This window comes from Macrotis lagotis, chromosome 3 (genome assembly GCF_037893015.1).
Source record: "Macrotis lagotis isolate mMagLag1 chromosome 3, bilby.v1.9.chrom.fasta, whole genome shotgun sequence".
Lineage (NCBI taxonomy): Eukaryota > Metazoa > Chordata > Mammalia > Peramelemorphia > Peramelidae > Macrotis > Macrotis lagotis.
Window position 1 is genome coordinate 8,706,403 of NC_133660.1, and position 22,561 is coordinate 8,728,963.

General features: G+C 36.7%; 1 protein-coding gene, 1 long non-coding RNA gene and 1 pseudogene across 2 annotated transcripts in view; 1 reads left to right on the forward strand and 2 right to left on the reverse strand.

Annotated features, from left to right (window-relative positions):
- The first annotated feature begins 249 nt into the window (after positions 1 to 249).
- The window catches only part of LOC141517252 (uncharacterized), a 27,299-nt gene continuing 4,987 nt past the window's right edge, over positions 250 to 22,561 (forward strand). The window contains exons 1-2 of the long non-coding RNA XR_012476814.1: positions 250 to 1,626; positions 7,872 to 7,963. This is a non-coding gene — a long non-coding RNA (uncharacterized LOC141517252). The remainder of the gene's footprint in view (positions 1,627 to 7,871; positions 7,964 to 22,561) is intronic.
- Positions 14,526 to 15,430, reverse strand: LOC141517250 (tetraspanin-17 pseudogene; annotated as a pseudogene).
- Positions 17,390 to 22,561, reverse strand: part of LOC141517249 (alcohol dehydrogenase 1-like) — a 23,679-nt gene continuing 18,507 nt past the window's right edge. Inside the window, exons 8-9 of the mRNA XM_074228086.1 lie at positions 18,444 to 18,582; positions 17,390 to 17,705 (exon numbers count right to left, since the gene is read on the reverse strand). Of these exons, the coding sequence (XP_074084187.1) occupies positions 17,681 to 17,705; positions 18,444 to 18,582 (164 nt within the window). The 3' untranslated portion in view covers positions 17,390 to 17,680. The remainder of the gene's footprint in view (positions 17,706 to 18,443; positions 18,583 to 22,561) is intronic.

The following is a 22,561-nucleotide window of genomic DNA, read 5'->3' on the forward strand; positions in this document are numbered from 1 at the left end:
GTAATTATTAAATGTCTGAGACCAGATTTGAACCCAGGTTCTCCTGACTCCAGGGCCGGTGCTTTATCCACTCTGGCACCTAGCCATCCCTTGGGTAATATACTTAAAAAAAACCCTTGTAACAATGGAAGTTCAAAGTTTCTCATATATATATATATATATATATATATATATATATATATAATTCCCTTATTCTGTGTATATCAGAATGTTTGTATTTGTAAAACTTGGGAATCTGGGGCAGCTGGTATAGTAGATAGAGCACTGAACCTGGAGTCAAGAGGACTGGAGTTCAAATTTGGCCTCAGATAATTGACACTGGGTAAGTCATTTAACTTCAATTGCTTCCAAAATTAAACAAACAAATAAAACACAAGGGATTCCAGAGAATTGAATTCATAGACTTTTGCATTTGGAGAGGGTAAAAGATAAATAGTAATCAACATTACAAGAGTGTTTTTTGTTTTTTTTAGTTTTTGCAAGGCAATGGGGTTAAGTGACTTGCCCAAGATCACACAGCTAGGTCATTATTAAGTGTCTGAGGTCAAATTTGAACTCAGGTCCTCCTGACTCCAGGGCTGGTGCTCTAGCCACTATGAAACCTAGCTGTCCCACAAAAGTGTTTTATTGTTTCCTGAGCATTTACCTTACAACAATTTTGTGATGACTTTAGTGCCATTATTTAGTGTCCTTGGTTTTGCAAGTAAGGAAAAGGAAGCTCTGAGCGTTTTTGTACAGTTAATCGATTATTGGCAGGATTCCCATTCGGGTCCCTGTTCTTCAGTCTTTTTGGTTGCCTTTCTTCTTTAATATTTGGTGTAAGAAAGGTGGATTACAAGATTTAAATTCAATATGAGCAATTTAGTGATTGTGTTTGGGATAGGGTTTATTCCAATCTAGAATCACACTATTTCATCTTTTCAATTTTTCCAAGGAGATTTGAATAGATGAGATTGAATAGATATTTCTGGCTATTTGCACACATATGTACATCTATCTATCTACCTATCTATAATTTGCATACTTATGGAACTATGGAAAATTATATTAAACCTATCTTAAGTCCTTTATAGGTGAGGATAAAACATCAAAAGATGTAACTGTTTTAGGACCTCCAGGTTGGATGGTTCCACTGCTCCCTTTTGCATTACAAATTATATTGTCATTAACATCCAATTAGTTTTCCTTGTGTTCCTTATATGACCCAGTTAAACCCAGAAAGTAGTTTTCTACTTTGATTGAGGCATGAGCAAGGAAGGCTGAGAGAGCATGTAGTTCTAAAAGCACCCAGCAAACTACAATTTGATAATTTCCCACATTCTCTTCTAATTCTAGTGAATTTCCTTTATTTTCCTCCAGTTCCTTGGTTCTTAACTTGAACAGCAGATCTAATCTAATGCATATTATGATTGAAAAAACAGGTTTACACACTCCACCCTAGTCTTGTTATTGTTCAGACCTGCTTGACTCTTTGTAATCCTATTGGGGTTTTCTTGGCAAAGAACCTGCAGTGGTTTGCCATTTCCTTCTCCAGTTCATGTTCCAGCAGACAGCAAGATGGTGCAGTGGATAGAGGATTGACCTTGGAGTTAGGAGACTTGCCGCTTACTAACTGTGTGGTCTTGGGTAAGTCATTTAACTCCGATTGCCTCATATCCAGGACCATCTCCAGTCATCCTGATGCATTTCTGACCACTGAACCCTGATGGATCTGGAGGAGAAAGTGAGGCTCATGACATAGTACCTCCCCGTCCCCGGCCAAAATCTAATTCATGTGCTTGTCATGGCATTGCCTCCCTGGTGTAATGATCTTCGAGAATGAAGGACAAATATCATCATTTTACAGATGAGGAAACTGAGGTAAAGAGCTTTAAGTGACTTGCCCAGGGTCATACAACTAGTAAGTATCTGAGATTGGATTTGAATTCAGGTCTTCCTGACTCTTGACCTGGTGATCTATCCAGGGCATCATCTAGTGCCCTACCTGACCTCAAAGTAGAAATCGGATAAATACTCAAAGAATGATTGACAATCCAAGAAAATCTTGTGTTGCGGTAATGCCTCAAATTGCCTCATGGAACCCCACAAATCTGCTTATCTTTTATTGTCAGCTAGAGCATACAATTAGGAGACAAAATGAACGAGTATAATTTCTCTTTCATGGAAAATTGCTTCAAATACCTGCTATCAGCTATACTGCCATTCTTCTCAAACCCTTTCTTCTCCAGGCTAAAATTCTTCCCATGATCCTCAAGGACATAGTGCGAGCTCAAGGGCTTTTAAAATGCACATTCTCCTCCCCATTGCTGTTCAAGTTAGTAGTGCCATTCTTGAGGTAAGCCACTCAAAACAGATTACTCCAAAAGGACCAGACCAGAGCAGGCACTCTCAGCTCTCGTTCTGAGTCCTGGGCATTCTGTTGGATCTAAGATTGGAAAAGATTTTACAATTGCCATATCATATTGTTTGAATCAGTTGAAACACCCGAATCTTTTCAGACAAATTACTTTCCTGCTTTGCTTCCTTCAGCTTATACTTTTGAAATTGTTTTTTTTAAACTCAATTATAACAGATTTATCCCTACTAAATTAAAAAAAATTAGAATTGAAGCTCATTGTTCCAGCTTATCCAGATCTTTTAGTATCCTCATTATGTCATTCAATGTGTTATTTATCACTCCTAGTATTGTAGTATCTGAAAATCTGATACATGTGCCATTTATGACTTCAGGTAATTGGTAAAAATACTTAAATAGCTCAGATAGCTGGGAAGCTCCAAAAGAATATCTTAGCTGCTACTGATACAGCTGCTATAATAGGAATGTAAATATCTTTTCCCCATGGAATTTATGTATAAAAGGGGGAAAGATTTGGGACCATACACAGTGGGATTAATAGGACCGGTGAAGGTTTTTATTTTTTTGACAAGGCAGTGGGTTAAGTAATCATTGAGTGTCTGAAATCAGATTTGAACTCAGGTTCTTCTCACTCCAGAGCCACTGCTCTATCCACCATACCACCTAGCTACCCCTTGTGCCATCTAGCTGCACCCCCCCCCCCCAGTGAGTTTTTTTTAAGAATCAGAGAAATGTGGACATGTTTGTAGTCAATAGTTGAGAGATTGATAATGATTAGTGAAAGAATGAGGATATTAGAGATGGGGTCAATCTACTGAAGATAGATTGCAATGGGGGTAAGGGTCCATTGGCAAGAAAAGGGTTGCTTTTTCATGAGAGATGAGGACTAAGGAGGAGATGTTAGGAGAAAGCATCCAAGTGTTGTTAGATAAGAAGGCAGGAAGAAGAAGAGAACTTTCAGCAAATGGCTTTGGATTTTTCACTGCAATAGGAGACAAGATTCTCAGCTGAGAGGACAGGAAGTTTGAATAGCCATGAAATGGTTTGGAATAGTCACTGTGATAAGAAGACTTAACTAGCCTTACTGTAGTGAGGTTTTGGTTGAGATTAGCTAGCACACATTTGTGGTGGAACATGGAGCATTTTCATTTTTTTTTTTTGCAAGTCAATGGGGTTAAGTGACTTGCCCAAGGTCTCACAGCTAGGTAATTATTAAGTATCTGAGGCTGCATTTGAACTCAGGACCTCCTAATTCCAGGGTTGGTGTTCTATGCAGTGCATCACCCAGCTGCCCCTCATTGTTTCTACAGCACCATTTAGCAACTAGTGAATCATAGGTGAGGTGCAAAATAGTGGACATAATACAAGATTGGCAAAGTTGGTGGAGGATTTATGGGAGGAGACTGGTAAGATGCATAGGACAAGAAGACCCAGATGGTTTATAACCTATACCTTTGGAGGGAGAACTCAGAAGGATAATTGCTCTTATTCATCTGCTGAAGTGTACCAGAAAGTGGAACATGTATTACCTTTGTGAGAAACTGACCTTGAAATCTCTTTTAATTATTTAATAATGATAATTATTGTATCACCCCTTAAATCAGGGCTTCTTAACATTTTTAAAAATCTTAAACCCCACTTTTGGCAATCTGGTGAAGACTAAGAATCATGTCTCAGAATAATGTTTTAAAATAATTGAACAAATTGCTAAATTTTAGTTAAAGTTTAGGGAAAATAAAGATGTAATTTTTTTTTTCCCCTGATCAAGTTCACGGACCAACTGAAAAATATACTTTTACCAGTCCCAGGTTAAGGAACTCTGCTTTGCTGGAAGGAAAAAATAAGTCCTAGAAATTGATTTCCAGATATTCAAATGTCTATTTAACTCTTGCTAGTCAGAATTCACTCAACTCCACATCTGGTTCCCCCCAGTCAGCATTCATTACCATTCACTCACAAGCTATGATTTCTTTACTATCTATTCTATCTTGGTTGATGCAAAATGATTAAATGATTAATGATTAAATGATTAAACAACAAGTTTAAGGCAGGGAATAGTTCTATGATTTCATTGGTATAGTAGACTACAGGTTGGTGAAAGTACTGCCAATGCAGGTTAATATCTTTTCTACAACTTATAGTCGAGGACAGTTGCCTGGAATTAAATGATTTACCCAGGGTCACAGTCAAATTGTCTTAAGAGTTGGTCTTGAGGGGCTAGGTAGTGCAGTGGATAGAGCACCGGCCCCGGAGTCAGGAGTGCCTGGGTTCAAATCCAGCCTCAGACACTTAATAATGACCTAGCTGTGTGGCCTTGGGCAAGCCACTTAACCCCATTGCCTTGTGAAAACCTAAAAAACGAGTTGGTCTTGAACCTGGCCTTTCTGACTTCAAGACTGCTGTCCCTTCAATTGTCTCTCATGAGCAAGGAGCAAGTTTAATGAACAGAAACCTTGACCTTGTTGGTTGTTCAGTTACTTTTTAGTCACGTCAAACTGTTCATGACCCTATTTAGGGTTTTCTTGGCAGAGATACTGGAGTGGTTTGTCATTTTCTTTTCCAGTTCTTTTTATGGATGAGGAAACTGAGGTAAACAGCATTAAGTGACTTGCTCAGGGTCACACAACTAGTTAGTGTCTGAGACCAGATTTGAACTAAGGATGATAAATCTCTCTGTCTCCAAGCCTGACACTCTGTCCTTTGTACTGTACAGTTATGCTTTGAAATCTAGTTTCTAGAAAAATTGTACTAACAAATCTTACTGGGAAAATAAATGCATATTTTTTGCAGAGTATTGTATCGCTTGGTGATAAGTATTGCTGTTTATCATTTTGTCTCACCACTTTGGGGGAAGCAAGAGATTATTTAATGAAGTATTCATTAATTGTAAAGCAAATAGATATGTCTGTGAGAGTAAATGATCAATCTGATAATCTTTGAGATTCATCTTTCATATTTTTTCATTGTCACTGTTTTCTTCTCCCAAAGAACTGTAATTAATGATGATGATCATGGTACAGCTCAAGATATTATAATAAAGCTGTATGGAATTTATTTCAGAGAATGGACGTCAGATTTGGAGCTCTTTACAATTTGCCACCACTCTAGCTTTTCAGACTTTCCCCTTCCTTCAGGTGTCCCCTTCTATGGGAAGTTTCTCCTTACCTTCATGGCTGTTGCACACCTCACATGTCCTTCCCTCCTGACATTATCCCGTATTTACTTATGTATGTACATGTTCCCAGTAGAGTGAAAGTTGTATAAGGGCATAGACTTTTATATTTTTAAAGGACTTTTTGTCTTCCCTAGTGCTTTTGCACATAGAGGTGCTTAATAAAATTTTTAGATTTAGATTGGATTGCGTATTATACCTCTTTAGCTTTATGCTCTGCATATGTTGGGGGCCATAACTCCAGATTGGCTGAAAGAATGCTGAATCCAATACTGTTAAATGAAAAAGAACAGTTGGTTGCAGAGAGAGGATTTCAAGGGAGTTGTTCTAAAGAGAATAAAGTTTAAAGTTTAAAGGCATTACCTTTTGAATGATGGAAAATAAAATACACAGATACGAGACTATTACCTCTGTTCATTTCCTGAGATGGATTCCAATGGGATTTTTAATCATTAGGAGATATCAGAAGAAACAACTTTACCTTGATTCGAACTTCTCCAGTCTTTGGTGGATCAGCTTCCACCTCCTCAATAGACAAGGGAGCATTACTTGTCCAGGCAATGGCTGCCCTGCATAGAATAACCTGTAAAATTGATAAAATAGCACCATTTCTTGAAATAAGTTGGAATTACGTTTGACATGCCTTTTACTAATAGTGTGCTAGTTTGTTTCAAATTTGGGGTGTTTTCCCAAATTTTGGAGAAATGTAAAAATTATGATCTAAAAGAATATAACAAGTAGTTATGAAGTGCCAACTTTGTTTCAAGAACTGAGCTAAGTGCTTTACGAGTATTCTCTTCTTTGATGCTCACAACAGATGCAGCAAAAAGGGAAACAATTTTTACGACTAGCGTTTCTGACAGAGGACTCATCTCTAAAATATACAGAGAACTGAGTCAAAGTTTTTTAAAAAAAAGACAAACTGTTCCCCAATAGACAAATGGTCAAAGGATATGCAAAGACAATTTACAGATGAGGAAATCAAAACAATTCATAATCATATGAAAAATTGCTCTAAATCACTAATTATTAGGGAAATGCAAATTAAAACGTCTCTGAGGTACCACCTCACACCTCTCAGACTGGCCAATATGACCAGAAAGGACAATGATCAATGTTGGAAGGGTTGTGGGAGATCTGGGACACTAATGCATTGTTGGTGGAGCTGTGAATTCATCCAACCTTTCTGGAGAGCAATCAGGCTTATTCCTTCAGTGAAATGGGAATCCTAATCCCTGTTCCCTTGCCTCACAACAGGATTATTGAATGCCTCAAAGAAACAATATGCTAAAAAATGACTTTGTTAATTAAGTATAATGTAGGGGCGGCTAGGTGGTGCAGTGGATAGACCACCAGCTCTGAAGTCAGGAGTACCTGGGTTCAAATCCAGTCTCAGACACTAGGTAATTACCTAGCTGTGTGGCCTTGGGCAAGCCACTTAACCCCATTGCCTTGCAAAAATCTAAAAAAACAACAAACCCAAAACAAAACAAAAATTAAGTATAATGTGCTAAATGAATACGAATTCTTTCTTGGTTAAGTGTTCATTCAAGGGAGCAGATTTGAGAACCTGGAGTCCAGACTTTTGCAGAATGTTTGCTAGTTTTTAATTCATTCCAAAAACTGAGAAGATGGGAATACATCATCATAGGATAATCACAAAAAAATAGATGCTATTTTTCATTTGGAAAAAGTCATACCCCTAAAAATGTTCAGTTTTATATTCTCTTCCCTTTATCCAGGGGCAGGATTATTTGCAATCCTTTCTTTACTTAGGGTCTCATTTTCTTCTAACAATGAGTGTTCCCTAACTTATTATTTTTTTGAATTTTAATTTAAGACAATGGGGTTAAGTGACTTGCCCAAGGTCACACAGCTAGGCAATTATTAAGTATCAGAGGTCACATTTGAACTCGGGTCCTCTTGGCTCTAGGGCTGATGCTCTAGCCACTGTGCCTCCTAGCTGTCTCCCCAACTTATTATCAAACTTACTTATGCCTATTAAATTCCCTATACTAATGCAGATCTGCACATTTCTACTATAGATTTAGAGAACTGGAAGGAAAGTCACTGGAAGAACTGGAAGAAGTCACCTAATTCTAGCCTTCTTAATAACCTTCCATGATATTGCAAATTAGAGATAATTAAATTTAAAAACATTAAAAATTTTTCAAAGGGGGTCCCCTAAATCACAAGAGCTTTAATTACAATAAAATACACATTAATAATAATCTGACTCACAAAAATGATCAGCAATATATCAATGCCTAAAAAATCATTCTTACATATAAGAGTAATTTACTATGATTCTATATAAAATTCTTTTTTTTTTTTTTTTTTTAGGTTTTTGCAAGGCAAACGAGGTTAAGTGGCTAGCCCAAGGCCACACAGCTAGGTCATTATTAAGTGTCTGAGACCGGATAAAATTCTTTATGGTGAGACAACACACTTCTCTGTTCACTTAATCTATAGAACTGACATATTAAAATAAATTTCTAGATATAAGCTATTTATCTTGGCAGTAGTTTCCACAGAAAATTTTGCTTGCTTCATTCTTCTACCTCAAATGTGGAAATCTTCTGTCTTACTGAGGGGAAATCATTCTCTTTACTAATCTATTGCATAATTGCATCTTCATTAAAGGAGAAAATCAAAAGTGGAGGAGTTGAGAGAGGAATGAAAGGAATGATAGAAGAGGTACTAAGAAAGGAGGAGAGGAAGAGGGAGGGATATGGGAGGAATTTTCTAGCTTGAAGAGTGAGATGGAGTAAAAGGGAGAATGCTAATAGAGAAAGAAAAAGAAAATGAGGAGAGCTATGTTTGATAGACCATAGAGATATTTTTTGGAAAGAGCACTGGTTCTGGAGTCAAGTTCCTTTGTTCATATCCCACATTTGCATCCAGTATTTGTATGCTTTTAGGAAACAGCTCCATGTCTCAGTTTTCATATTGTAAAATAAGAGGGTTAGGTTATTGGTGGTCTCTTATAATTCTAGATATGATGTAAGATGGGATAAATAATGAATATAATGAGGAAGGAAAATGAAAGAATAGAAAAATATTTATTAAACAGTATTTTCTGAGTGTCATGATAAGGGCTAGGGATACAATTATAAATGCAACTTCTATTCTCAAGGAATTTAGATTCTTTTTTAATATAGACTTTTGGGAGGTATTTTTTTGCATAGTCTATTTCTGCCCTATATCCTTTCCAGAGAAATACTGATTATAACAAAGACTTTTACTGAAAAGGGAAAGAGAATAAAAAAAAAACCAGTAAAACTAATTAGTGCATAAAAAATGGATTTATGTGAAATATTCTATGCCCATTGACCCTTATCTCTGAATAGAGGTCAGCTGTGTTCCTAGAACTTTTCTTTGGGCCAAACTTTATAATTCTGCAACATTTGGTTTTATATGTTTTATGGTTGTTTCCATTTATTTTGTTTATAGTCATTATGTATATTGTTTTTCTGGTTTCACTTTATTTTACACCAATATTTGTAAGTCCATGCTTTTCTGTAGTCATCATTTTTATTATTTCTTACCTTAAAATTATAGGACGATTCATGCACCATAATTTATTTAGTCATTTACCAATGAATGGGTATTCTCTTTGTTTTTAACAGAAAAAAAGTTGCTGTTCTAAATATTTTGTGTATACGGAACTTTCCTTTTTGCCTGTGACTTTTATTACTTAGCAATTGAAACTTTAGGTCAAACGGTGAGGACTTTTTAGCCAATTTATTTGTTTTACTAAAAACTATAGAACTGCAGTTCCTCCAACACTGACTATTCTTGTTTTCTTGTCATCTTTGCCAATTTTCTGGTATGATGTGAAACATCACAGCTGTTTCAATGTGCATTTCCCTTATGATTAGCTGTTTAGAGAATTCTTTCATAAGTTTGTTAATAGTTTTTAGTCTTTTGAAAACAGTTCATATTCTTTCATAACATTTATCTGATAATGACTTTTGGCCTTATATTTTCAGTTATGTGTGTATCTGTATCCAATGATTTATAAATGTTATTCAGGAATTTTCCCCAGTAGACTGCCTCCCACCTTATCCAAAACGCATTAATTTTGTTTGTGCAAATGTTTTTAGGTCAATTACAATATTTGCAATTATTTCTTTCCAACCCTGGAAAGGTCTTTCTTTTAAAAAACATATCTTCTAATTTATTAAACCAGATTGAAAAATGAAGAGATGACTAAGAGAATAGGCCCTGATTCATAGTCTTCTCCCCAAGAACTAGGCTGTAGGATGCTGCTGTGTGTCTGAGAAATCCGGTCTGTTCATTTCTCTAATTCTCTCCTCAGAAAGCTGGAAATAGTCCATTCCACTCTGGCTAATTTTCAATTTTTCCTATGATCCATCTGTTCAGCACAATCCTCCCTATTCTCAACTGAGGTACTCGGTTATCATGGATGATCCCTCTTTAGCTATTTTACTATGTACACCATTCTTTTCATCCACTCCCTTATTCCTTTACCTCAACTACTCAATTTGAGCTGTCCTGGAAGGGTGTCCTCTGATGGTTTCTGGGGGTGGGGAGGCTTTGGTCAGTTCATCTTTTTGAATATTTGATGGAGAAATCCTGACTCACCTTGATATGAAACTTTAAACAACTCTTATCACCCCCAAATCTCCCTTCTACCCTGCAATTAGCATCAGAGATACTCCTGTATGTAAGATTAAGGGAGAGTCTGGGGAACCTTATGTAAGGGAGCTCTAACTCCTAAATGGCACAATGGCACACAATGTATGTGTTATACAGTGGCACAACTGGTTAGTTCAGTCAGCTATCCAGTTGTCCTGAATATCTGGTGAATATACAGATAAAAACTCTAGATGCATAAAATTTTCTATGAATTAATTATACCTCAATGCAAATAAATGAGAATGAGATTTGAAGACAGAAGATGTAAATTCAAATTCAAATTTTAATATTTGTAGTTAGCTACTCTCAGCAAGCATTCTGAACATTTTATCCTTCATTTGTATAATGTGGCTAATAATATTGAAATTTCCTTCATCATCATTGGGATGTGAGGACAGAAACACTTCTCTGAAGCTGTGGATACTGGCCTAGTTTATTTTTATTTATTTCTTTATTTTTCCGATTACATGTCAAGTTAGTTTTTCTTTTTTTTTTAGGTTTTTGCAAGGCAGACGGGGTTAAGTGGCTTGCCCAAGGCCACACGGCTAGGTAATTATTAAGTGTCTGAGACCGGATTTGAACCCAGGTCCTCCTGACTCCAGGGCCGGTGCTCTATCCACTGTGCCACCTAGCCCCCCCATCAAGATAGTTTTTTTAAGCCTTCATTTTTAGGTTTATTTATTGTTTTTCAATGAAATGTAGCGATAATTTCCAACATTCATTTTCGTAAACTTTTCTCCCTCCAATCCATCTCTCACACTGTCCCAGGCCAGTAAATAATCTGATATAGCTTATACAAATACATTCATGTTATACACATTTCCATATTGCTCATGCTATGAAAAAAGAAATAGGGGAAATTCTGAGAAGGAATTAAGATTAAATTAAAATTAAAAAGTGAAGATAGTATGTTTCGATCTGCATTCAGATTGCGTAGTTCTTTCTCTCAACGTGGATGGCATTTTCCAACATAGGTCTGAGAATTATCTTTGATCACTCCATTGTTGAGAAGAGCTAAGTCTATCGTAGTTGATCATCACACAGTATTGATGTTTCTGGGTAAACTGTTCTGCCTCTGCTCACTTCACTCGGTATCAGTTCATCTACGTTTTTCTAGGTATTTTTGAAAGCTGCCTACTCTCCATTTCTTATAGAATAATATTATTTCATTACATTCATATATTACCAGTTCACCTTTGGGGATTCTCCATTGAGAGGCTTCAGTGAGCATAGTGTACAGCTTTAAGAGACAACACAGAAGAGGTCAACCACACTTCAGATTGCTCTGGGAAGATATGACAAAAGGAAATAGTCTCCATACATATTTCCATTTCTAGCTTATACTCTAGGGACTTCAGGTAGATTTTTCCCTTGGATGAGATACAGAACTCTCTCTTGGTTGAACTAGTTGTTTCACTCCCAATGGGAGAATGCCTTCCTTCTCTATTGTCTGGTATAGTCTCCTATTTTTTGAATTTCGTTTTTGCTAAGATTTGACTCGAGTTTATTTGCTCTCCATTTAGTGTATTTGTTGTGAAGTTAGAATTCTATGGGGAGGAGATTAATTCTTGACTATGAACATTGGTTTCTAATGCCTCTAATCCCCCATTGCATAGCAACTAAAAGTTAGATGTAACTCAATCATATTCTCTGGACAAACAATATTTAAGGGAACCGCTAGATGGACTTCTAGCTTCTATCCTCTCTCTTTGAGGAGTGCGGAGTGCTTACCCCTAGTCTCAATTCCTGCTTCACCTCCTTGCAGTCTCATTTGGAGAAGAGTAGAAGGAGAAGAAACAAGAAGTATCTGTTGTAGCTCCCTTTGAGCCGCATACAAGCACAATATCCTTTCCAGAGACACTGCAGAAGAAGGCTTATGTGATGCTCCCTTCTACTGAAAGGTTTGCCCGCCCTTATTTCTTAATTTCAAGTGTTCCCTGCTCCTTCTTCACTGTATTCTTTGCCACATTTTTAACCCTTTAATATTCTGACACTGATCACCTCCAGGATCAAATACAAATCTCTTCACAACCTGCCCTCTCCTAGCTTTCCAGCCTTTTTTTTACATCTTACCTCTCACTCCTTACCACCCATTCTCTTTGATCCAGTGACACTGGCCTCATCTCCTGATTAAAGGCAATTTCACTGTCTTGTCTACCATCCCTGTCATGCTCTGCCTCTTTACCCCACCTCCTGAAGTTCCTGGTTTCATTCAAGTCTCAGCTAAAATTCCACCTTCTACAGGAAAACCTGTTGTTCATCTCTAATTCATCCAGTTTATGACTTGTTTAGACATTGGTGTTACCATGTTTTTACCCTTAGACTGTGAGCTCCTTGAGAGCAGGGATTTTCTTTGTTTTTATATGTACCTCTTGTAGACCTGCAAAGGGTATTTAATGAATGTTTATCTTTATTCTTAATCTCTCAGGGGTCTCATCAGCTATTTGTTTTGTTTATTAGAGAATTGGATTTCTCTTTTCAGATTATCTTCTTAATAAGAGGTCTTTTTTTACCCATTTTGGCAAATTATGCATTAGGCACGTAGATATTTAATACTGATCCTTTCTTATAGATATAGGTACTTTTAAGCAAAATACAATTGCCTTATTTTCCCTAATTCTTTGTAATTTGCATTCATCATTGTCAGATATAAAGAATCTTCTTTTTAGATTTTCTTTAGTTATTTGAATTTGAGTTCTTCCTTTCCTCTTAACCTGTTAGTATTTCTCTACTTTAGGAGTGCTTTCTGTGCACCACAAAATTGTTTGTGTTTTATAGCCCCTTCAATACCCCACCCTTTTTTGTAGGGGAATCCAGTGTCTTCATGATCAGGATTAAAATTCTTAAATTTGACTTATATACTAATAAATTCAGTTTGGATTATTTCATTTCACAATACCAAATATTTTTATACTTTTTTATTTTATTTCAATCAGTTTTATAAAACTCTGAGTCCTCTCTCCTTTGTCATTGCAAATCCTCCCTCCCTCCCTAATTCTTCAATTTCCTCCCATTATTTATTCATGACACCTAAATCCTATTCTTTACCTATATACTCTTTTCTTTTTTATGCAAGTGAAAAAATAAGTGCTAATTTCCCCTTTTTTGTACCTTTCCTCCAATTAAACATAAAAGAAATACCAAAATCTTGGAAGGCATAGTCAATCAAATTAAATTCTATCATTGATGTATGCCTTAGTCTGTATTTTGAGTCCATTTCTTCTCCTGGGGGTGGGGGGCTGGGGGGGTAGCAGGATCATCATACTCTTCTGTTAATGTGTACATCGTTGCTTTGAGCAGAGATCTTAAGTCTTTCTGAATTGTCTATCATTACAAAACTGTTTTTCTTGTTTAATTTATGATCCTAGTTCTATTCAATTTATTCAGTATCAGTTTTCACAAATATTCCCAGGCTTCTTTGAAACCACCCTTTTCATTATTTCTTATGGCAGTATAGGATTCTGCTGCATTAACATACCAAAATTATTTCAGTCATTCTCCAATTAATGAAAACCTTCTTAGGTTGTGATTCTTTTCTACTACAAAAATAAAAGCTGCTGTAATTTTTTTTTGTACACATGAGTCCTTTTGTTCTTTCTTTAATCATTTCTTGGGTGTGGTGCTCTAGTATTGCTGTGCTAAGTCAACAAACATGTGCATGGCTTGGTAGCTTTTGAGACCTAATTATAAATTGCTTTTTAGCATGGCTGCATTAATGTTTTTGCTCTTCCATCAAGGGCAAGCTAAAACAATAAGTATGTTTTTTGCAACCACTCCAGCATTTACCATTTTTGATTATTGTATGTGTGTAAGTCGAATCCCAGAGTTTCTTTAATTTGAATTTCTCTGATTATTTTTTTTTGAGGGTGAGGACAGTTTATTAGTCTCCATGGGGTTGGTGGGGGGCAACAGAAGAACCCCTCCCCACTCCAGTTTTTCCCCAGCACGTGCCCTCCCCCACCTCACTCCAGGGACTGCGGTCTGGGTAGCATCAGAGAATGATACTGTCTCTGTTATCAGGATTCTCAGGAACCAGTACTTGATTTAGAACCTTTTATTATCCCCCCCCATTATATGGACTGTTTCCATGACAACCAGCCACCCTAGAAGTCCTTGACATCATCTCTGGACTTCACAGCTATGCCCAGGGGAGGGAATAGGCACCTGTGCCACTTAATGCTGTCCCAGCATGGACACATACCCATCTCCACTCTGTACAGTTCTCTGTAATGGAAATATAAATACCCTCCCTTTGGCCCCACCCAACTGCAATAACTCAGGGGTGCCAGGGCCATTGAGCCTGGTGCTGAGTGGGGGCTCCTCAAGGTTGGCCTGCTAAAGTCACCCCTGGAGTTCATCTGCATAACCGTCTGTGGTGCCGGCTAGGGCTGCCCACCCTCTGAGGACTGGATGCTGTTGGCTCCGAGTCACCCTCTCTGCCATCACCAATTGGCTTTCACCACACTGATGTCACTCATAAGATTCTAGGTCAAACAAATGCCAAAGATCTGGAGTATGGCAATGCCCATGTAGACCCCGGCCATCACAACCAGGTTGTCTTGTAGCCACTTTTCAAACTGGCCCACACAGCCTTTTGTATGGATGAAGCTCTGTTGTTCCAATTCCAGTTTGAGCTGGACATCATAGCCACATTGGGTACTGAGAACCTACTTCACAGGATCCTTGACACAGCAGGAGAAGGGCACTCCATACTGCGCATGGCTGAGGTTCCAGTCAGAGCAGTTAATATAGATGTTGAGGTTCCAGTCCCTGGGCCCTTGGACTCCACAGCAAGATAAATATTCCTGAGCAAAATCAATGAGGTTTTGCAGGTCGATATCATCCGGATAGGTCTTGACATTGTTGTTGATGAAGATATTGAGTTGGTCTCTAATCCAGTCCATGAAGACGAAGGCCAGGATTCCTGTGGCCACCTCCAGAATGAAGATAAGGCCAGAACACCGTGAAAAACTTGAGTAAAAAGGTGTTCTCCCGAAGAGCCCCAATGCAGCCTGCAAAGCCCAGCACAGATATGATACCTCCAACCAGATGGGATCCAGGCCACTCAGGTGGGTAAGTGAGGAGATGTTGTGAAGGACACCCTTCTCCCCCCAAGGCCCACAGGCCATGATCAACAGCACAGTCCCCAAAAGCCAGAAAACAATGTTGAAACTGAATAGAAAGTATTTTCCGCAGCAGCCGACCTCGGGCTCCTGGAAGCGCTGCTGCTTGGCCTGCATGGCTTGGTGCTGCTCTCCTGGGCCGGGGCCCGGGCCCTGCAGCAGTCCCGGCTCAGCACTGGCCCAGGGCCTGGGCTGGTGGCCTTGGCTTCATGGCTGAGACTGCTGAATTTCTCTGATTATTAATATATTTTTTATATGATTTATGTTTCTGTCCTTTAAAATTGCCTGTTTGATAGTTATACATGGATAATCTATATTAGATTGTTCTCTATTAGGAGTAGAGGGGAGGGGAGAGATGGGGGAGAAAAGTGTGAAATTCAAAATCTTATAAAGAAGTGATTGTTGAAATTTGTCTTTGCGTATAGTTGGAAAAAGAAATGAAAAAATTTCCTGTTTATATCTTTGGACCACTTATCAATAGAAATATCACTCTTTCGTACAAATTTGAATCAGTGCCTTATATAACTTGGAAATGAAATCTTTATTAGAGAAATCAGATGCCTGACTTCCTCCCTTCTCTTCTCAGTCCTTTGTGTGTAACTTAATTAGTCGTCAAAATAAGTCTGCTTTTCAAATAAAACCCACCATGGCGATAGTACTGAGATAGTGATAGCCAATGAGATTGCTCAACTCCCAAAGTTATTGTGGGGAGAAAATGAGAAAATATTTGTAAAGTGTTTTGTAAGCCTTAATTGATGTAGAAATGCAATTATTATTGTTATTGCTGTTATTTTTATTCACAGATACAATAGACTCGATGATTTTAATATTTAGTTTGTTGAAACGATTCTGGTTTTGGGATATTCTTCAGAGATGATACTCCTTTATCTAATTATTTTATTTTGTATAAGTTTTGATTTACTTATGTCTGTCCATATGGTAGGAATTGATATGTTTTTATCTTTGCATACCCCATACCTGGTATATAGCAAGCTATTGGAATCGGGTTTGCACGTTCAAAGTTGTCTTCATGTTGGCTCTTCCACCACAATCCTTTGAACTCATGAATTCTTCGATGTTTTATTTTTATTTTAAAAATAATCGACCAACCATTATTTATGAATATATACATTGTAGAAATGAAATATTTCAGCTCTCGAGGTGCTTATATTTCACTTTGGGGTGCAACCTAGTCAAAGATATGGAAATGCTAAAACGTGATTGTGTTTGTCCTTCAGTCTCAAAGAAGACCATGACATCAGGGAGGAGATGACATGACAAGCACATGAATTGGATTTGAGTAAGGGGGGGAGCTGTGCTAAGTCACCAGCCTCACTTTCTTCTCCATCTGGGTCCAGTGGTCAGATGTGAATCAGGATGACAGGAGATGGCCCTGGATGTGAGGCAGTCCGGGTTAAGTGACTTGTCCAATGTCACACAGTTAGTATCAAGTGTCTGAATAATAAGTGCACCTTGATGGGGATGGGGACTACACATTAGAAAACAGGGTAATGAGGGAAGCTTCTAGAAGAAGATATTGTTTGAACTGCGAACTGAGCCAGTAATATAGGGAGAACAGGGGAAAGCCTTTATAAAGGAAGGTGCTGGAATGTCATGGTGGTAGTTAAGCCCTGGCCCTAGGAAAAGATCAACTGAAGAGGCGAGTAGTGGATGGACAAGTTGTCCCAGATGGCTTTTTCAAGTGCTAACAGAGGTACTGCTGCTGTTTTACTGGGAGTAACTGGGCTAGGACTTTATAGAAACTCCTCTGCCTCTATGCCAGGGAAAGAGAGGTGAGGTCTCTGTTTCCTTCCCATAGGTAAGAGTGGGGAGATGGACCAGCTAACTGCATTTTTAGGAAAGTCCTCAGAATCTGGATGGACAGGAAGTTTAATTGAGGAAGTGAGAACATAAGATTGCTGTTATTCCTCAGAAGAAGGGTGAGGAGCCAAGGTTTTGCTTTGAGCTTAAGATGATTCCAGAGCTGAAAATGCAAGTGTAGACCCTATGAGATAACTCTACATTAAGGGTGGACCTTAGTACTTTTAAATTGGTAGAACTCTTTCTTTATAGGAGAGCATCAACCTTTGTTGAAATAATTGGACAGAAGAAAATTCCAATTCATCAAGAAGTAAATTCCCGTTTTTTTTTTCTCTTTTAAGCTATGAGTCAACGTTATGCACAGATTTAAAGCAACCACCTTTTAATGGAATAATGTTCAGAAATGGTTTATTCCATTTCCTAAACTTCCAGGAAGTAACAAATTTCCAACCCCAGTCCTGATCTATATGAAGGCTGCAAAAAGATGATACTCTAGCAAAGAAGGATGTCTCCTTGGATTTCCATTCCCCTTTCATCCATTGGATCTCAGAACAACAGGATACAGCGAATGCTGAAATAGAGAAGTGAAAAACAAATATTTAGTCATATTGAAGTCAAATGATTTTGGTCAAGATGCATAAACAAAAGGAAGCCTTTTCATGAATGCTTGTATGAATAATTAGTAGATGGAACTGCATGAGATTTGCAAAAAAAGAGTTCTCAAAATAGTGTAATAGTTCTTTCCAAAAAGTGAAGTATATTTTTGTTAAGGTAAGAAATACAAATTACTATTTTATTTTCTTATATTTGGGGACTTCCCTATAAAAGTTCAATCTGTTTTGTTTGACAATCAATGCCTATTGAAGTTTGACTTTAATCTATTCTTTGAAACATATTTTTCCACCATCATCCATCAGGTATCCTATAATTCCAACCAAATTTAATTACTTCTCACTTTCTGAATACATTCCACCCTTTGCTTTTTAGATTCCCTTTACCTGGGATACACTTCATCTCACCTCTTCTTGACCTCCTACCTATCCTTCATTCATATACGTATGAATGAAAAAGTCCCACAACATTCCAGAAAAGACAAAACAAAAGCTCTTTTCTGAATATGAACCCAGGGAATGCAGGCAGCAATCAATATTCACTTTTCCATCCAATCTACCATTCAATAAACCTTCTGAATAAGGCATAAGTCTGCTCATAGACTCCTCAAAAATCTGTGAAAGGAATTCCTCCTTCTCACTGTAATTTTTCTCCCATGTCAATGTCAGATATGAAGATGACCAAACAAAACTCTTACCATTTTCCTGATCTGAGGAGTTCAAACCCTTCATTGATTTTGATGAAAGGCAGCTTATGGGTTACCAATGGATCTACATCAATTTTCTTTTTCATGTAATCATCCACTAATAATGGAATACAATCTCTGGTTTTATATTCTGTAAAGTAAAAAAAAAAAGAATATAATGGTGCTTGAACAATGTCAGCTCAATGAATTAAAGTAAATTTCAGTATATTATGCAAATAATGCACACAAAAATATCCGTTGGTGTAAGAATCTTCTTTCCATCTTTCCATCTTTCCAGACAACACAAGCAGCTAATTGATTGCCTAGAAAGAAGACTAGATAGGGCTTATCTTGGGTCTCCTGAACATGGTTTCTAGACATATTCCTGTGGATATTCATGTTACTTAAAAATCTGAATGGGCTCCTATTACCTATTAAATAAAGATCAAATGTTTGAGATGGTCATTCAAGGCCCTATACAGTTTAATTCACATTACTTAGGAGGATAAATCCCAGGATCACAGATTTGATGCAGGTTCATCTATTGAATTCAGCTTCTCATTTATAGCTGAAGAAACTAACCCCCCCCCCTCCAAAAAGGTTAGTGACTTGCCCAGGTTCACAGTTCAGAAGTGTCTGAGACAAGGTTTGAACTCAGAAGCAAGAATTCAGTGCTCTATCCACTACATCCCATTGCCTCTATTATTAACTCTGCACCAAACTGAACTCTTCTCTGTATTCTTTCCATACTCTGCTTTCCTACCCCCCCCCATATCTTTGTTCTATATAACTAGAAGGCTTTTATTATCCCCTCCTTTTGTTAAATTCCTCCAAGATCTAATTAAATTCCGTATTCTCCAAGAGGATTTCTCCTTTATTCTACTTGGATATATTTCCTTTTTCTTTTCTTTTTTTCACTCCAATGATTTATTCCAGAGTAGTACTTGAAGAAAAAAAACCTATTCACAGGGTTAGGGTCATAGCAGTTAGCTAGGACTAGCATTGGACAGCATAGTGCTCATAATTCAAAAGTGAGAAATTGAATATTCATTTCATTTTTCTTTGGTTTTCTTTGTTTTCCTCCTTTATCTCTCTGTAGCATTCATCCTGTTTTTAAAAGGTTAAAATTTTATTATTATTTTTAACATTAAAAATTGTTCTTTTTGAGTTTCTGATACTTTCCTTCCCTTTAGGTCCTCTCCCACATATAAATTACACATGGGAAATCTTGTAATACATGTTTTTAAATTATCCATATTGCATAAAAGAAAGAAAAATTAAAAAAAAGATATTTCTATTTATACTAAGAGTTCACCCATTCTTTTTCTGGAGGTGAATAGCATTTTAAAACATGAGACTTTCAGATTGTCTTCAGTCATTGTTTTGATGGGTAGAATCTAAGTCTTTGATATTTGATCATTATTACAATATTGCTGTTCCTGGGTATTTTGAGTGATACCTTGGTTTTTCTCACTTCACTCTGCATCAGTTCATAGAATTTTCCCAAGGTTTTTCTGAAACCATCTCCCTCACCATGATGTATAGCACATTAGTAAGCCAGTCCTCCAGTTGTTGAGTATCGTCTCAATTTCCAATTCTTTGCCACCACAAAAAGAGTTGCTATGAATATTTGTGTACATCTTGGTCCTTTTCCTTTTCCTTTGATCATTATGGGATATAGACCTAGCAGTGGTATTACTGGGTCAAAAGGTATACCAGTTTTCTAGCCCTTTGGCCATCATTCCAAATTGTTCTTCATAATGTTTGGACTAGTTCCCAACTCCAACCAATAGTATATTAGTATCTCTATTTTTCCCTGTTCCCTCTAGCATTTGTCATTTTCCTTTTCTGTCATGTTAGTCAATCTAATTGGTATGAGTTAGTATCTCAGAGTTGTTTTAATTTACAAAAGTCATTCAGAGGATTTTTGCATTTGACTATAGATAGCTTTCATTTTTTCTTCTGAAAACTGTTTATATCCTTAATCCATTTATTGATTGACAATGGCTCTTATTTCTATATATTTGATGCAATTCCCTGTATATTTGAGAAATGAAGCCTTTATCAGAGAAACTTGCTTTAAAAAGTATGTTTTAGCAAAGAGTAGATTCCTTGATTATCTCTTTTAATTAAGTTTGATTTTGCTTTCTTGCTTTGTTAGAGATCATGTTTTCTACTTCAGTCTTTTTTTCTTCAGCTTCTGCTCCAGTTTTTAATTTTAACTCTATGTATGTGTCTTTCTGTTTTGTGTCTCTTGTGAACAACATTGTTGGATTCTGGTTTCTAATTCATTATGCCATCTGCTTATATTTTACAAATAAGTTTATCCTATTCACATTCACAGTTATGATTGCAAACTGTGCATTTTTCGTTGTCCCTTTTTACCCTGTCCCTCTTCAAAAGTCTGTTTTGTTTCTGACCACCACTTCCCTTACCCTGCCCTCCCTTTTATCACCCTTCCCTCTCCTTTCATCTCTTTCTATTTCTACTTCCCCTGTGGATAAGATAGATGTCTATATATCTTCCCTCTTTCAACAAATTCTGATGATAGTGAGGGTCAACTATTGCCTACCTTGCCCATTGCCCTATTTCTGCTGTCACTGTAAAAGCTCTTCCTTGTGTACCTCTTTTTTGTGAGATCTTTTCCCCATTCTTCCTTTCCCTTTCCCTACTCCCAGTACACCTTTCTTTACCACTTTTTAATTTTTTTTTAGAGTTCTGTGAAACTGAATTAACTTTCATCTGTGCCTTATGTCTAGATTTCTTCTAAATACCTAAGAGTGATGATGGTTTTAGAAATTATATATATATACATATATATATGTGTATATATATATATATATATATATATATATATATATATATATGCAGACTCATGATGGAAGATACAATCCATATCCAGAGAAAATTGATGGAGCCTGAATATGGATTGAAGCATATTACTTTTCCTTTCTTTACTTTTTCCATATTTTTTTCCCTTTAGGGTCTCTTCCTTCACAATATGCCTAATATGGAAATATGCTTTATAGGATAACACATACATACACTATATCAAATTGCTTACTATCTTAGAGAGGAGAGAAAGAAGGAAGATAAGGAGAAAGAATCTAGAATTTAAAAAATTATAATTTAATGGTTAAAAATTGCCTTTACATGTAATTAGTATAAATATGCTACTATTTAAAAATCTAAATTTCTATGTATATGTATTTGGATATACTTATGATCTTCCAAGAAAATCCTGTGAGCAGGTACAGTCCATAGAGTCATGAAGAATCAGATGGGACTGAATGACAACAATCATTCTTTATTTCCCAGCCCAACTGCAGAGACAGTCCAAGTCTTACCTATTGAAATTATAGTTCATAGCCCAAATTATTACAATGATAAGATTATGTTCTATATTCCAATATAGGAATGTAAATAATTTAGCTTTATTCAAACTTTTGTGATTTAGATCCCATGTTTACCTTTTTAGACTTCTCTTTGGTCTGTGTTTAAATTACAAATTTTTTATTCAGTTCCTGTGTTTTCATCAGGAATACTTGGAATCCTCTATTTTATCAAACCTTATTTTCTCCTAAAAGATCATATTTGATTTTACTGGGTAAGTGATTCTCGGTTATAATACTAACTCCTGGGATAAATATGTAAGGATAAATTTGTTTACTTCTAAGAGCCTTGAATGACGATAACCAGCTTTAAGTTGCTTCTTTGTTTTTGTATTCTTATCAGTTTGACTCTGTTTTCTGTATATTCCAGAAGCGAGACCTTTATTAGTATCTTGTAACTTTTTTTAGTTTTGCTTTTTTTAAAGTTGTTTCTAATGCAAATTAATATTTATAAAATCTACTGCTATATCTGTAATAATATTCCTTAGAGATGTGCTCATAAATGTTTAAAAACTGACTCTTCAAAAAAGACTTTCATAGGACGCAATTTTAAATTTAACCTTCATATTAACATTTTGTCCATCACTTTCTGAAGTCTAGATAATAATTGAAACAATACTTCAGTCTCTGTTTGTAACACTTGCCAATTTAAGAATCAGCTCCTGTGACCCTCTTTTGGCTGGTTCCAGCATACTCTCCATCTTTCAAAAAGGGAATAAAAATTCTTTAAATTTCTCT